General features: G+C 41.6%; 1 protein-coding gene across 1 annotated transcript in view; it reads left to right on the top strand.

The window, feature by feature from the left end:
* Positions 1 to 11,834: 11,834 nt before the first annotated feature.
* The window catches only part of pawr (PRKC, apoptosis, WT1, regulator), a 71,293-nt gene continuing 68,930 nt past the window's right edge, over positions 11,835 to 14,197 (top strand). The window contains exons 1-2 of the mRNA XM_083935577.1: positions 11,835 to 11,895; positions 12,020 to 12,732. Of these exons, the coding sequence (XP_083791703.1) occupies positions 12,160 to 12,732 (573 nt within the window). The 5' untranslated portion in view covers positions 11,835 to 11,895; positions 12,020 to 12,159. The remainder of the gene's footprint in view (positions 11,896 to 12,019; positions 12,733 to 14,197) is intronic.

Raw genomic sequence — 14,197 nt, 5'->3', positions numbered from 1 at the left:
CAGGGTAAAATGACTTTTTGTCGATGGAGTCTGGTGGCTTTGACAAGAGCTTAGATAATGGCTTCACTTTGTTAGTGAACTTCTTATTGTTTTGGATTCTTCAATTCAGTTTTATTTAAAGTGCCAAATCATAACAAAAGTTATCTCAGGACACTTTACAGAGTAGGTAAAGACCACACTCTATGACTTATTTATGATTTACATAGACCCAACAATTCCCCCGTAGAGTACGGTGGCAACGAAAACCTTCACTATAACAGACAGGAACGTCAGACAGACCCAGCTCTGTGGAGGACGGACTTCTGTCTGCACCGGTTGGGGAGGAAGAAAAGGAGAGAGAAAGAGAAAAGACGGACAGATGGACAAAGACAGACACACTTCCAGTAACTATAATATCATCTATAGTCTTTTTTTAAAGGTGTCATCAGGTTCTGTTTCCAGGATGAAATCTTTTACATGATTGTTTTAGAAGTTCACCCCAACAGCAAACACCAAAACAACCATTGCTAAATAGCAACAGGTAAATATGTTTTCTCTTTTCTTTTGGAGCGACGTGTCCCCCTAATTCTGATTTTGTGGCACATTTTGAATTTTGGATGTTTGTCATTCACTATTTTTATTAGTTATTGCTCCCTTTCTTGGTCAGGACAATCTCAATGTGGCTTTAATGGTTACATAAATATTAAATACAAAGAGAAATGACAAAATTAAACTAATTTCTACCTCATCCCCTCAATACAATGGTAGTGAATAAAATTAAATGTGGTTTAATTTTCATTAACAGCAAAATCCTTATAGAAACAACATTCTTGCCACTCTGGGTAATCAAACCTCACTCTGAATAGTTTTCATAGGGACTATTTCTTCACTAGAAAGTAGTCCCTAAGGCTGTTTATACAGGGATGTCTTTGTATGTCATCATAACCATAAGTGTTTGGATGAAAATGGTGTTAAAGGTCACTTACAATGCTCCATCTCTAACAGCGAGCCACTTCACCGTTGCTGCACCATCACACCAGCAGATGGCGTGACATTATTTTGACTGTAACAGAGGGATCTCCTTCAGCTAGTGAATGTGCGATTCTTGATATGTCTGCTTGTAACGCTGGATCCAGCTTCATCCACTGCACATTTAATGGTCAAACATTATTTCAGCTGATTGGAAACAAACAAAGAGACAGTGAGTGTGTGTGTGTGGAGCATTTTGGTGCAACTTCCACCTCAGTAGACCGGATGAGCAAGGGTGGCAGTCCGGACAGGATGGTTAGGGGTGAGTGTGGCTCCAGCACACAGAATAGAATATAGTTATTTTATTCTCATTCTGTTGTTAAATGTAATAATAACATTTATGTATCCATCTATTATTCTATTTAATAATCATGAATACATATTGTGTAACATATATCCACACATGTCAAACAAGAATTAGAATAAAGAATAAAATAGGAAAAAGATTATTATAGATATAGAGAGTAAATAAATACTTTTTATTGTAATTAATGAAAGGATTTACCTCATTAGAGTCTTTACTCTGGTGAAAGCAGCAGCTTTTGTTATCCTCAAAGCAATTTCAGTCAAAAGCAACTGGACTTGGTTATTTGTCTAGGAAGACGTTTCACCTCTCATCCAAGAGGCTTCATCAGTTCATGTAACGCATCTGACCAGGCTGGGACCGGACCAGGACCAGGACCAGGCTGGGACTGGACTGTTCCTAGACAAACAACCAGTCCAGTTGTTTTTGACTGAAATTGCTTTGAGGATAACGACGACCTGGATGAATGAGAACATTCACAGGCTTGCAGCAGCTTTTGTTGTTTATCTCTGTTGTGTAAATGGTAATGACCATTGTTCATATTGTCTGTTACTATAGTGAACCTCTCTCCACCACAGTATGAGGCAGATTCTTCCTGATGTGTTCTGTTTTGTATGGCTGTTATAACGCAGCTGTACTGTAAGCTCTAGTTTTTGCACGTATTGTCTCACTGGGTGTGACTTGCTCTTCACATCTGTGATAAAAGGCTCCAACCTTTAGATTTGAGCTGCGAGGATAAGCGTTGGAATCTACTGTAATTGCTCAGAGTCATGCAAAAAGTGTGTCTTGGTTTTCTACTTTTCCATTGCCTCAGCACGTGGTTAGGGCGCCTGGTTTAGGTCTCTGCTGCGACACGGACACGTTTCCCTCAACCATCCCGAGCGAGCGTGACTTCATCGGGACCTTGACGGATGAAGAAAACAATACTTTTAGACAGATTCCTGGACTTCAAACGTGTTGTTGTGTTAACAAATGGTTTGAATTATTGTTGCATTTTTGTGTCGTTTGCCTGTTTCAGAGGACAACATCAGGCAATTTCTGCCTTTATAGTGAGCTGTACCTCATGTGTGTTCTGATGTTTAAAGGGATAGTTTGGATTTCATAAATATGAGGTACTCATTCGTCTGTATTACCTACAGTTTGGAGCACAGACTGTATATAAAGATGGACAACGTGGCTCCACTTCCTCCCAATCAACAAAAGTGTATCCAAAATATCCTGATACGGCCACCGCCATGTTGTAATGTTGTGAGTGTGCACAGTGGGTATCTGCCCGCCTCCAATAGTGAGTCGATCATGGCTCTCAGCAGCAGCTTTAGCAGGGACCCCAAACTTCCCTTTCCCGGGCCACATTAACCAGCTCTAACTGGGGGATCCCGAGGCGTTCCCAGGCCAGTGTGGAGATCTAATCTCTCCACCTGGTCCTGGGTCTTCCCCGAGGCCTCCTCCCAGCTGGACGTGCCTGGAACACCTCCCTAGGGAGGCGCCCAGGGTTCATCCTTACTAGATGATCCTGAACCACCTCAACTGGCTCCTTTCAACGCAAAGGAGCAGCGGCTCTACTCCGAGTTCCTCACAAACTTCTCACCCTCCCTTTAACCTGCATTTTTATTTTACTGTTTATCCGTTGATGATAAATGTCACTCAGCTCGGTGAGTTGCTGCCACTTCAGTTAGTCCACATACTCTTCGTCGCCATAACGGTACACATGATTTGAAGTCAATCTGAATGAAAAGTAAAGAAAACACTGGTATGGTCCTTTAACTGTCATAGAAATAGGACCATTAATACGTCTCAACAGGAGCTTTACAGGCCTTAAAAAAAGAAAACCCTCTCATGATTGCAGACTGGTCTCTATGATTCCTGACAGTTTCACCGTGACACGACGTGCCGCACTTTCCTAAGATGGAAATCATCCATAAAGAAGGAATTAGATCCGCAACTGCTGTCACACTGGTCCTCTCCTGCTAATTTTATTTCCACCACGGCCTAATCTCCCTCTCTTCTCTACCGCAAAGAGCAGCAAGCCAAGGAATCCTCCTCCACAGTTGCAAATTCTTAAACCACACACGCACGCACACACGCACACACGCAGACTTTGACACACTGGATGAGCAAAAAAGCCCTCGGCGCTGAGGACGAAAAGCAGCAGGGGTTTCTCTCTCTCCGCTGACAACGATGACAAATCGAGGCGTCCCGATGAAGTGACAGCTCGAGTCTGTCGCTGAAACAAAGACAAAACACACTCGGTTAGAAAAGAGAGATTCAAAGCAACGGTGGATCGGTGAGGATGCATCTAAAAGAGGATACAGAGGCGTCTCTTTGTCTTTTGGAGCTGATGAAAATACCCTGAACCGTAACGTGTCAGGAACGATGGAGAGTTCGTACGAGGAGAGGAGAGATAACTGTGGTGCCGTTGACAGTAAATTGCTGTATGCTTTCCAGATTTGCAGCTTTTCTCTGCTTTTATCGAAGCGTCTTTTGTGTTCAGACTGTTGGTGGAACAAAGCAAACAACTGGAGGAGGTTACCGTGGGTTATGGGCATTTACAATGACAATTATGGTAATTATGAAGTGACTGAGCTGATCTGCCCACAAAGGGGCTGCACTGTAAAAAAAAAAACCTAAACAAAACATCAACAATTGACAAGTCATGTAGCCGTAAACCATTTCACACAAACCAGAAATGATCTCGACATTACCCGAAGGAGCTGTATGGGAGTTGGATAGTTAACCGGACTTTACCCCGCCAACAACCCAGTACAGTTTCTATCATGTGGCCTGCAACAAAACCAGAATCAAACAACAATCTGAGGGTGATTAAGAAGGGAGATTTACACACCAACGAAAAGTCTAACCAGAGAGAAGACGGCATTCTGCGACCAACTTCTGGAAGAGGAACTTCTGTCCGTCAGAGACGATGCTGAAATAGTCAGACCAAATTAAGGAACGGCTAGAAACTTGGTTGTTTATGATCAAATTATAAACCGGCTACATGGCCGCGGTGTAACACACGTCATGTCCTGCCTCCTGCGCGCTCTACCCAGGCGCCACCTCTCGCCTGAACCAGAGTATTCAACATATTCTCATCAACAGGTTCGTAGGCTATCGTACGAAAAGATCAGCACAAAAGCATGTATGATATTTTATGTATATATATATATGTATGATCTCCTGTTCTGTTTCTGAGTTATGAAACATTATGATGTCACAGTGAAGTTGACCTTTGACCTTTTGGATATTAAATGTATTTTAAAAATGCATCCTGTTAGACGTTTGTGTGAAATGTTGTCATAATTAACAGAGAACAGAACAGAACACGGAGAAAACCCACGAAGACCCGGGGAGAACATGCAACCTCCACACCGAAGAGCCCCAGCCGGAAATCGAACCAGGAACAGCAACAGTGCTAACCACCACACCACCGTTCCACCAGTTCACATCAACAGGGGGAAAAAAAATACCTCGGCCGTGGCCTTGGCATCAACAGAGGGTGATTACAGGTACTTTCAGACAGAGCGTATGACCGTAAAAGAATGTGTCTTTTGAACATTAAAGCATGTGAACATGTTCTGTCAACCTTTACTGGTGGTCACAACAACAATATAGAGCATAGGTGTCAAAGTCAAGGCCCGGGGGCCAGATCCGGCCCTCGAATGAATGATCTCGGCCCCCGGGATGATATTTGATTAGTATTAGAACCAACCCGCACGCCACAGCCGCCTGCTAGTGTTTTTCACGCACCAAAACTACATTACCCACAATGCAGCGGTAGACCGCGAACTCACTGCAGCGCCGCAAGTTCATTATTCATCAGCATTCAGGGCAGATGTCAACTTTCACCTGAAATCACTGACAGAGCCGTACAAAAATATTGGATTATTCATTTCATCATTAAATAAAATACGGTACACTGTGTTAGGTCTTGGTTCAATAGGTTATATGCATCATTTTAATATGTTTTAATAAACATTGAACCAGTTCGGCCCTCGGCTTGAAGCAAATTTGTTTTTTTGGCCCTCTGATGTATTTGACTTTGACATCCCTGATATAGAGGTTACCATTTTAAGCATAGACAGATCATGATCGCCAACCTCTGACTGACTGACGCAGATAAAAACAGGATTCTCCGGTCTCTCTGTCGCAGAATTCATAATATCTTTATCCTTCCTGCAGTGGAGGGTGTCTGCAGGACCGCTGTGCCCAACCTCAACATCTGGGCAGCAACATTTCTTGAATACTTACTCACTCTTGGATAAACAATTTCACGGGGGAGTGAGCTCCCCGTGTCGGCTCCTCGCTCCAAAATTACCCACCTAATGGCTTCTGACTGAAACATTACTGTCAACTAAATAAAAAGAAACGTGAACGCGAGAGTGGCCGTTACACGGTATTATATTTAATGTAGATATTAAATCACTTGACGCTGCTCATTTTACAGCCGAGCAACCAATGCCTTTTTTCATCTATACCGCAAAACGTGTTATGGGCTTCAAAAGGGGGTTTGAATACATTTTATATGAAACACTTAACGCGGAGTCTGAGCACGCTTACTTTGGGAATACATTAGTGGAATGGGATGGAGTTAAAGGCAGCACGGAAACGTTTGCGTTGGCATGGAAGGAAACAGTCAGCGTCGACCCCTGTGCCCTTTCAGTCTCTTCTCCTCCTCAAGAGCAGACAGAAATATGCTAAATATGCAGCGGGGGTGACCTGAGTCCATAGATCGTGCTTTATTTTTAGAAAAGGGCGCCTCACTCCCCTTTGCTCCACCCACGTTTTCTCATTATCTGTACCAGGGTTGGCACTTGCAGCAGAGATAATGACTGAATGCCTGGTCCCCCACATACCACTGTGGAGATGTGGACGGGTCACATTTTGAGATCTGTGCGGAAACACAGGTCTCCCACACATTAAAGGGAGGATCCTGATTTTGTTTTTTTAAGTGTGGGTGTGAGAGGTATCTCTCCAGAGTCAGTGTGTTACCTACAGTGGCGGTCAGCACGCCCTCACTTTGGAGAAGCAGAGAAAAAGGACGGGCATAGAAGCTAATTTCTGTACTGCTGTGAATAAGGGGCAGCAGCTACACGTGTTTTAGGAACCTAAAAAAAAATCCATCAACTGCTGGTCCACCGCTGCCTTGATAGGTTAGTTTAGTTAGTTCCTAACCCTGGGACTAACGCCAAAAACACACCAAGCTTTGAGTTTGTCTGGCTAAAATTGACACACTTTGCCACTAAATTAACTTTTAGTGGCAACGTGTGGCCAGATAATACCGGCAGCCTATCATGTCACACTCCTGTGACATGTCGATCTATGTTTACAAAGCATTTCTTCCTGATTGAAACATGTGAACGCGCTTCGAGGCAGTGGTAGACGAGCAACTCCTCTGTCCTGTGAGGTTTAAATGACTGATTTTGTCATGTGTGACGACAGAGAATACACGGAGGAGGGGACCCAAATGCAGACACGGAACTCAGGAGACGGTATTAACAAATTTAATAAACCTATTTACAAAAGGTGCACTGAACACAAAGGAAAAACCCGAAGAGAACTGATACAAACTGACACGATGAATGGACACAAGAGGACAGGTACACAGGGAGACATCAGGGTATGTAGAGGGTATGATCCGGCACTGAGTGAGGCTCAGTACTGGGTTGATATACAGGGTGGCAGGTGATCAGTGCCAACAAGAATCACCAACAATCATCAATCAGGAAAACCAACTCAAACCAGAAAACAGAAAGAAAGCACATACAGAAAAACACCGACAGAGGGAGACAAAAACAACGATTAAAAAGGAGAGGGAGAGACTGTCCAGAACCAATCACAACAGATTTTGTCAATGGAGTCTGGCGGCTTTGATGAGAGCCTAGATAACAGCTTCAGTTCCCCCAGCGTAAACTTAAACAGGACCGTCTGACGTCAAGGTAAAGCAGTGAAAATATTCTAAAGCTAATCTAATAAACTGTCAGGCAGCTACAGCTTGTTCAGAACGCTGCTGCTCGAGTTCTAACAAAGACCAGAAAATGTGAGCACATTACACCAATTCTTAAATCATTACACTGGCTTCCTGTACGTCAGAGAATTGATTTCAAAATCCTCCTGCTCACATATAAATCACTACATGGTCTAGGGCCGAGGTATATCACTGATATGCTCCCACTACATAAGCCTTCTAGATCACTAAGATCCTCTGAGACCAATCTGTTGGTGGTTCGCAGAGTAAACTCAAATCAAGGGAAAGCATCTTTCAGTCATTATGTAACAAACAGCTGGAATAAACGTCCTTTCACCCACTCTGAGCACTTTTAAAACTAGACTGAACATTTTTATGTTCACCTTAGCTTTCTGCTGAATCTTTGCACTTTTAACGTCCGCACTGTTTTGATTATTGTCTATGTTTTTATTCTCTTTGTCTTTCTGTAATGCATTTGAATTCATGACGTGTTGTGCTGTGAAGCACTTTGAGTCTGCCTTGTGTATGAAAAGTGCTATACAAATAAAGCTGCCTTGCCTTGCCTTGCCTTGCCTAAAGGTAGCGTACAGTTAAACTGACGTGGTGGCTAAAATACGCTGAGCTGCTGCCCCTTTCAGCAGTACGGTTCATAGCTTCCTCGCATGTTCTCCTGCTTGTTTCTCTAAACTCGGAGCGTGCCAACTGCCATCGACTGTGGGTAACACACTGACTATAGATAAATACCTTATACAACCACACTTTAAAAAATCAGGACCCTCCCTTTAACACAACCAGTTTCATACACACAAAACAAATACATCAATGATAAACTTTCTTGACAGTTAGTGCACCCTTGGGAGCACACGAATCTAACACCATGAGGCTCATTCTCTTCAGCGCAGTTAAGTTATGGTGCCGTTATCCTGGAGTGATATTAGGTTTCTGACAGTAAGCACCTATGGCAGGTTTAAATCACAGCGTGGGGAGAGAACGGCTCGTGCAGCGAGGTAATGGCAGAAACGCACAGGGACTGAAAATCACCGGGATGCCGTGCGAAGTTATGACAATGGAGCTTTGATGATGATGATGCCGGAGGATGATGTTAGATTCATTCTTTCTGTTTTATAACAAACAAAAGACATGGAAAGGTTTTTTACCTCTGAATATAGATTTCAGGTACTTTACTTGAGTATTTCCATGCTACTTGCTTTAAAAACAGAATATACGATGAGTTTATGAAACACATACTCACTCATCATCAACCACTTGTCCCTGTTTGGGTTGCGTAGGGGCTGGAGCCGATCCCAGCTGACATCGGGCATGAGGCGGGGTCCACCCTGGACAGGACACCAGTCTATCACAGGACACATAGAGACAAACAGAGACACACTCACACCTACGGGCAATTAAGAGTCACCAATGAACCGAACACCTGCACGTCTTTGGACTGTGGGAGGAAACCGGAGAACCCGGAGAAAACCCACGCAGACACGGGGAGAACATGCAAACTCCACACAGAAGGGCCCCAGCTGTGATTCAAACCAGAAACCCTCATGCTATGAGGCGACAGTGCTAACCACCACACCACCTATATAATAATATAACCCAATAATCCAATAGTATATAATTTCACAGGAATCACTGGGGCCACTTTCTGATTTATGCACACTTTTAATTTTGATACTTTGCGTACATTTTGACAATACTTACACAATACTCGTGTTGCTTTTACTTTCTCTGCTACTGACACAAACGTTCATAGACCAAAGTTAATCAAATATTTGAAAATTAACCAAATTGGAAAGCCAGTTACCTCATAGATCACAAAAAACCGTATTACAAATAAAACAACAAAATAATAATAATAACAATAATAAAGTAAATGAAACATGCTCTCCATCCCTGATCCCCCTTGGTTTTCAGTTTTCATTCTATTTAACCTTTAACCTTTAATGTCCCGCATACGGGTCACAGCAGCAACAGAATATGACAAAATAAGATAAAAAATAGCAAAAATAAGCAATAAAGTTAAATTTAAAAGGGAAGAAATAGAAATAGACATATATACATATTCACATGATGTAGTGCAGTTGTTCTTGTTTTGTTTGTTTTGTAATAATGTGGATAATATGGAGTGAATAATTCTGAGTAAATACGTCCAAATAGTACAGGCATATTGCTCAGTGCAGGGTACAGGGTACAGGATGAGGTCAATAGTCTATTGGGAGCAGTGCTGATTGTAAAATCTGACAGCAGCAGGAAGGAAGGACCTCCGATACCTCTCCTTCGCACACTTAGGGTGCATCAGTGTGTTGCTGAAGGAGCTGCCCAGTGCTGTAAGAGTGACCTGCAGGGGGTGGGACTCCTGCACCAGCAGGGATGACAGCTTGTCCAGCATCCTGCTCTCTCCCACCACCTGCACACCAGTCCACGGGGCATCTATTGCTTTTGTGTTTATGTGAATTCTCTGTTTTACTTCTTAATGTGAAGCACCTGCTGATCTTGTTTTGCTGTAAAAATGACGACAGACGTTGCGTGTCATACGTCAAAGCCATCTTGAAAGGCCTGGAGTGAAAGTTACCCATAAAGAACTCAGTGTGGACGTAAAGGAGAAGCATTTCTGTCTGTGTGGCCACAGAGAAGTACTAAAGGTGCACAGGAGATCGCACTAAACTACAGCATCAGAAGTGAAAGGATTAAACTTGCCAGTCATATCCCCCTCAACATCAGCATGAGAGGAACAAGCAGGCCCTCCTCTGATCGCAGCCGGTTGGGTGAGTCATCGGGCGCCTAAGGGAGTCAGTCTGTGGGATCTGCGTGGGAGAGCTCAGTCGTCAACAAAAGCTCCTCTGCATAAATGTTACACTCCAACTGCGCCTTTATCAAATGCCTACGAAGACTAGACATCCAACCACACTCCCATCTGTATTTACATTTCAGATATACATAATAGAGTTTCGCCTCTTAAATATATAATAATAGAATAATAATTCAGTAAAATAAATCACTCTTACTGGTAGAAGTTGTGTATATTTCAAGATATCTATGATGTTATTTATCCTAGTTAAAATTCAATTTATGATGTCTTTAAAGTATGTATCTTCAGTATGTGTGTTTATGTTGTATACTTTAATAATATAAAGAATAATATAATATTTTATTAAGATAAATATCTTTGTAATAGAATTATGCTTTGTTAGATATATATATATCTAAATATATATATCTATTTATAATATACATATATCGGTCAGGATATTATCTGTCAGTGATAATATATATATTTATATATATGAATATCTGTTTATATAAATAATTGGAATTGTTGGTAATTGAAGAATAACAAATGGAAGTTATTATTGTTGTTATTATTACTTTATCGATAGAAGGCAAAATATTTCAGTAAGTGTTATGTCAGTGATATTTATTAAAAAGGGGTGGAATAAAATAAGTTTATACTTCTTCCCACTCCTTTTCGGATATGTAAACAGAATTTATATATATTTATATTTTTGTAGTTTACTTTGTTAGTGTACATTTATTTTTCTCTATTTTTTTTTCCTTTTCTTTATGACTGACCATTAATGCATGATAATTTAGTTTTTTTCACATATTCAAAATAAACTATCTATCTAAACTAAAGCAGCTAGACTGGATATTTATTGCCGATACCAGTTATTTAATTCTTTCTCGTCAAAAAGAACATTTCAGATATCCAGATGGCGTCACTTTTACCATTCCTGTGTACTGAGCTTAAACTTTCAGACATCATCAGCTGCATTTTTGATACCCAGAATAAACATTTTGGATGTCTTAATTCCAGAAAAACCATTCCAGATATCCATAATATAATTTGACTGTCAAAAAATATATATATATTTAACGATTCTACATATTCAACCTTTAAAAACTATAGAAAACACACCAAAACCATAACTCAATTGCAAAGACACGCTTTAGTAACCATATGGATATTAATACATATGCACTAGAAAACCATGAAATTCAAAAAATATATATTTAAATGACAACATACAAGGCAACAAAAAGTTTATTTGTATAGCACCTGTCAACAACAAGGTAATTCAAAGTGCTTTAGGCTCCATACAACATTAAAAGCATGGGAAAGAAACACATATAAAGTGATATTTAGATATAAAATTACACACACTGAAATAGTAATAAAAAATATAAACAAGCAAATGAAATATAATGAATACTACCAAGAATATCAAAAGAATAGAAGTTGCAGTAAAAGGCATGGAAAACAGAAAAAGTCTTAAAAACATGATGATAAAGAAATCAATGTCTTTATGGGAATAACACAAAAATACCACACAACACTATAAATGCCTTTAAAAGTTTCATAAATCACCTTAGACAAAAGTCAAAGCCCCTGTGGGAATAGAAAAGAGTTGTATATTGGGGCTGGGTCTCCACAGTTTGCTTCGGCTTCTCTCGGAAGTGCTCGGGTGTTGTCGGGCTCGCCCGGTGTGCCAGAGGGCAGACAGAGCTCAGCCGCTCTCAGCGCTCGAGACAAGCGCCATTCATCTGAGAGCACCGCGGGCACACCTGGTCCGACCGAGGAGAGCAGCGTAGCGACGGAAAGGGCTCCGCACAGGTGAGTTTTACCTGCCGCCACACTCCTGCGTCACTTTCGCACACTTTGAGCTACTTTTAAGTCGAGGAAATACCGTTAAAGTTGACTTTTGTCGTGACTTTATTCCCCTCCTACCTGTCAACAGCACCCGGGTTAATCACTTGAGGAATGCGGTGCCATTATTAGGACGGGAGCCGAGAGCCGACACTTCATATCAACTTTCATATCAACTTTATATTCATTTTCACCAACTTATCAAAAAAACAAACAAAAAAAGAAGGGAGCATGGCCACTGGCGGGTTTAAGCCAAACGCCGCGACGGACTTTTTGGAGGAGTGGAAGGCAAAACGGGAGAAAATGAGAGCCAAAATGCTGGGGGACATAGCCGCAGCGACTGGTGCGCCCTTGGGTGCCAGCGGCAACCCAAACGGTAACCGCCATGCGCCACCGGGCACCGAGCTCACCAATAACGGCAACCCTGACCGGAGCGCCTCCGCTGGGAACTGCCTCCCTTCCTCCTACACTGTGGCTCGGTCCTCCTCCGGCTCGGCTTTAAAGAGACCCGAGGAGGAAACCCACCACCTTGCCCACTCTACTTCTTCGCCCACAGCAGCTTCCCCGCCGGGGAGCAACCTGAAGAAGGCCCCGCCTCAGCCGGAGAAGGCTCCGTGCGCTTCCCCGGACTCCAGCCCCATGGCCTGCTGCAATGACAGCGACAAGGGGAGCCCGTCGCCCAGTAAGGTCAAGGAGAAGAACAGCTCGGGTCCCAGTGCCAGGAAAGGGAAAGGACAAATAGAGAAGAGGAAGCTGCGGGAAAAGAGGAGGTCGACAGGTGTTGTCAGCATACCTTCAAATGAGGTGAGTGAGTCTCGCTGCTGTTTGAGTCTAAATGTGAAAAAGAAAAGCAAGAGATACAGATACAGTTTCACCTCAGCAGCATGGGGGATTGTTTCTTCTCTACTGCACTTTGAGTCAGGAGATCTGTCTTATTCACCCTGCAAAGACCAGGTGACAAGTTCAGTTCAATTTGATTTATAGTGCCAAATCATGACAAAAGTGATCTGAAGACACTTTACGCATAGAGGAGGTCTAGACCATACTCTAATTCATGATTTACAGCGTTTACAGTTGTTTTCACAACACCTCAGAAGCTGCGTTAAGAGCAGGGTGTGATTTATACTGAGCTTTACTGGGACAACATAAAAAAATCAGATAATGATTTATCAGCTACATAAACAGACATTTTTGATCATCACCAAACTGAGTGGAACATTTTGCACTTTATTGTATGAAAAATGAACGATAATCTTCATTATCTATGAATCTGTCACTTGTTTCTCAATGAATACTTTAGTTGTTTAGTTGTTTAGTTTATATATTGTCATTGTTGACACTCCGGTGGGCATTATGTCGTCTTCAAGTTGTCCATATTGTCTGATCAGGAGTTGAAAACCTAAATGTTTTCACTCTATAACAGTAAAAAAGAGGATTGCAGCAATCCTCAGATTTTAATCGAGTGAATCTTTGGCTCGTTACTTACCAAAATGACTCAAATGATTAATTGAATATCAAAATAGCTGTTGATGATGATCATCTCGTCGATTATTGGACTAAAACTGCAATTTCCCAGCTTGGGATCAATAAAGTATTTCTATTCTTTTCAAAAAAGAAAGAAAAACACAATCTGAGATGAGAAAAATCCAAGTTTAGCAAAACTAAAGTGTGAAAAACCGTTAAAAAACCGTAGTGTGTGTTGTGGACATGCTTGTATTAAGAGCTTTAAATAGATTTTATATTAAAATAGCCTGTCACCAGTGATTAATGCATCTTTATGTGTTCATTTATCCTTCATTTATCAGTGCTGACTTGGCATGTCCGTCCTCTAATTTGGTTCTACTTATCAGGTGACGCGTACGCAGATACCGATGCATGTATGATACAGTTGTCCCCAAAAATAGGCAAAGATAAGATAATTATAATCCATTCTTATAAATCATGGTTATAACGCCGCAGTCAGTTATATAAAGTAAGAACAGCGGACTAGTTTTCTGTTAAATACGGAGTTGTCCACATACAGAGAGACCGATAGGGGTCACGTCAGGGGTCATCTTCGGTGCAAGGTGACACATATTACTGTACGGTTTGTTATTGTTGCATTTTAGTGTCACATTTTATATGAAAGTCCTTTTCAGGAGACGTTTTTACTGCTGTAATTTGTCTTTATGTTGCTTTTCTGACATATGTTTCTTGGCAGTTGTTTCTTTTTAAACATCTTGAGACCATGTTGGAAAGATGTTCACACTTAAACACGTTGGATTCTCTG

This window comes from Echiichthys vipera (genome assembly GCF_963691815.1).
Source record: "Echiichthys vipera genome assembly, chromosome: 20".
Taxonomy (NCBI): Eukaryota; Metazoa; Chordata; class Actinopteri; order Perciformes; family Trachinidae; genus Echiichthys; species Echiichthys vipera.
Note: the sequence above shows the minus strand (reverse complement) of the source record. Positions and strands in the feature narration are given on the sequence as shown.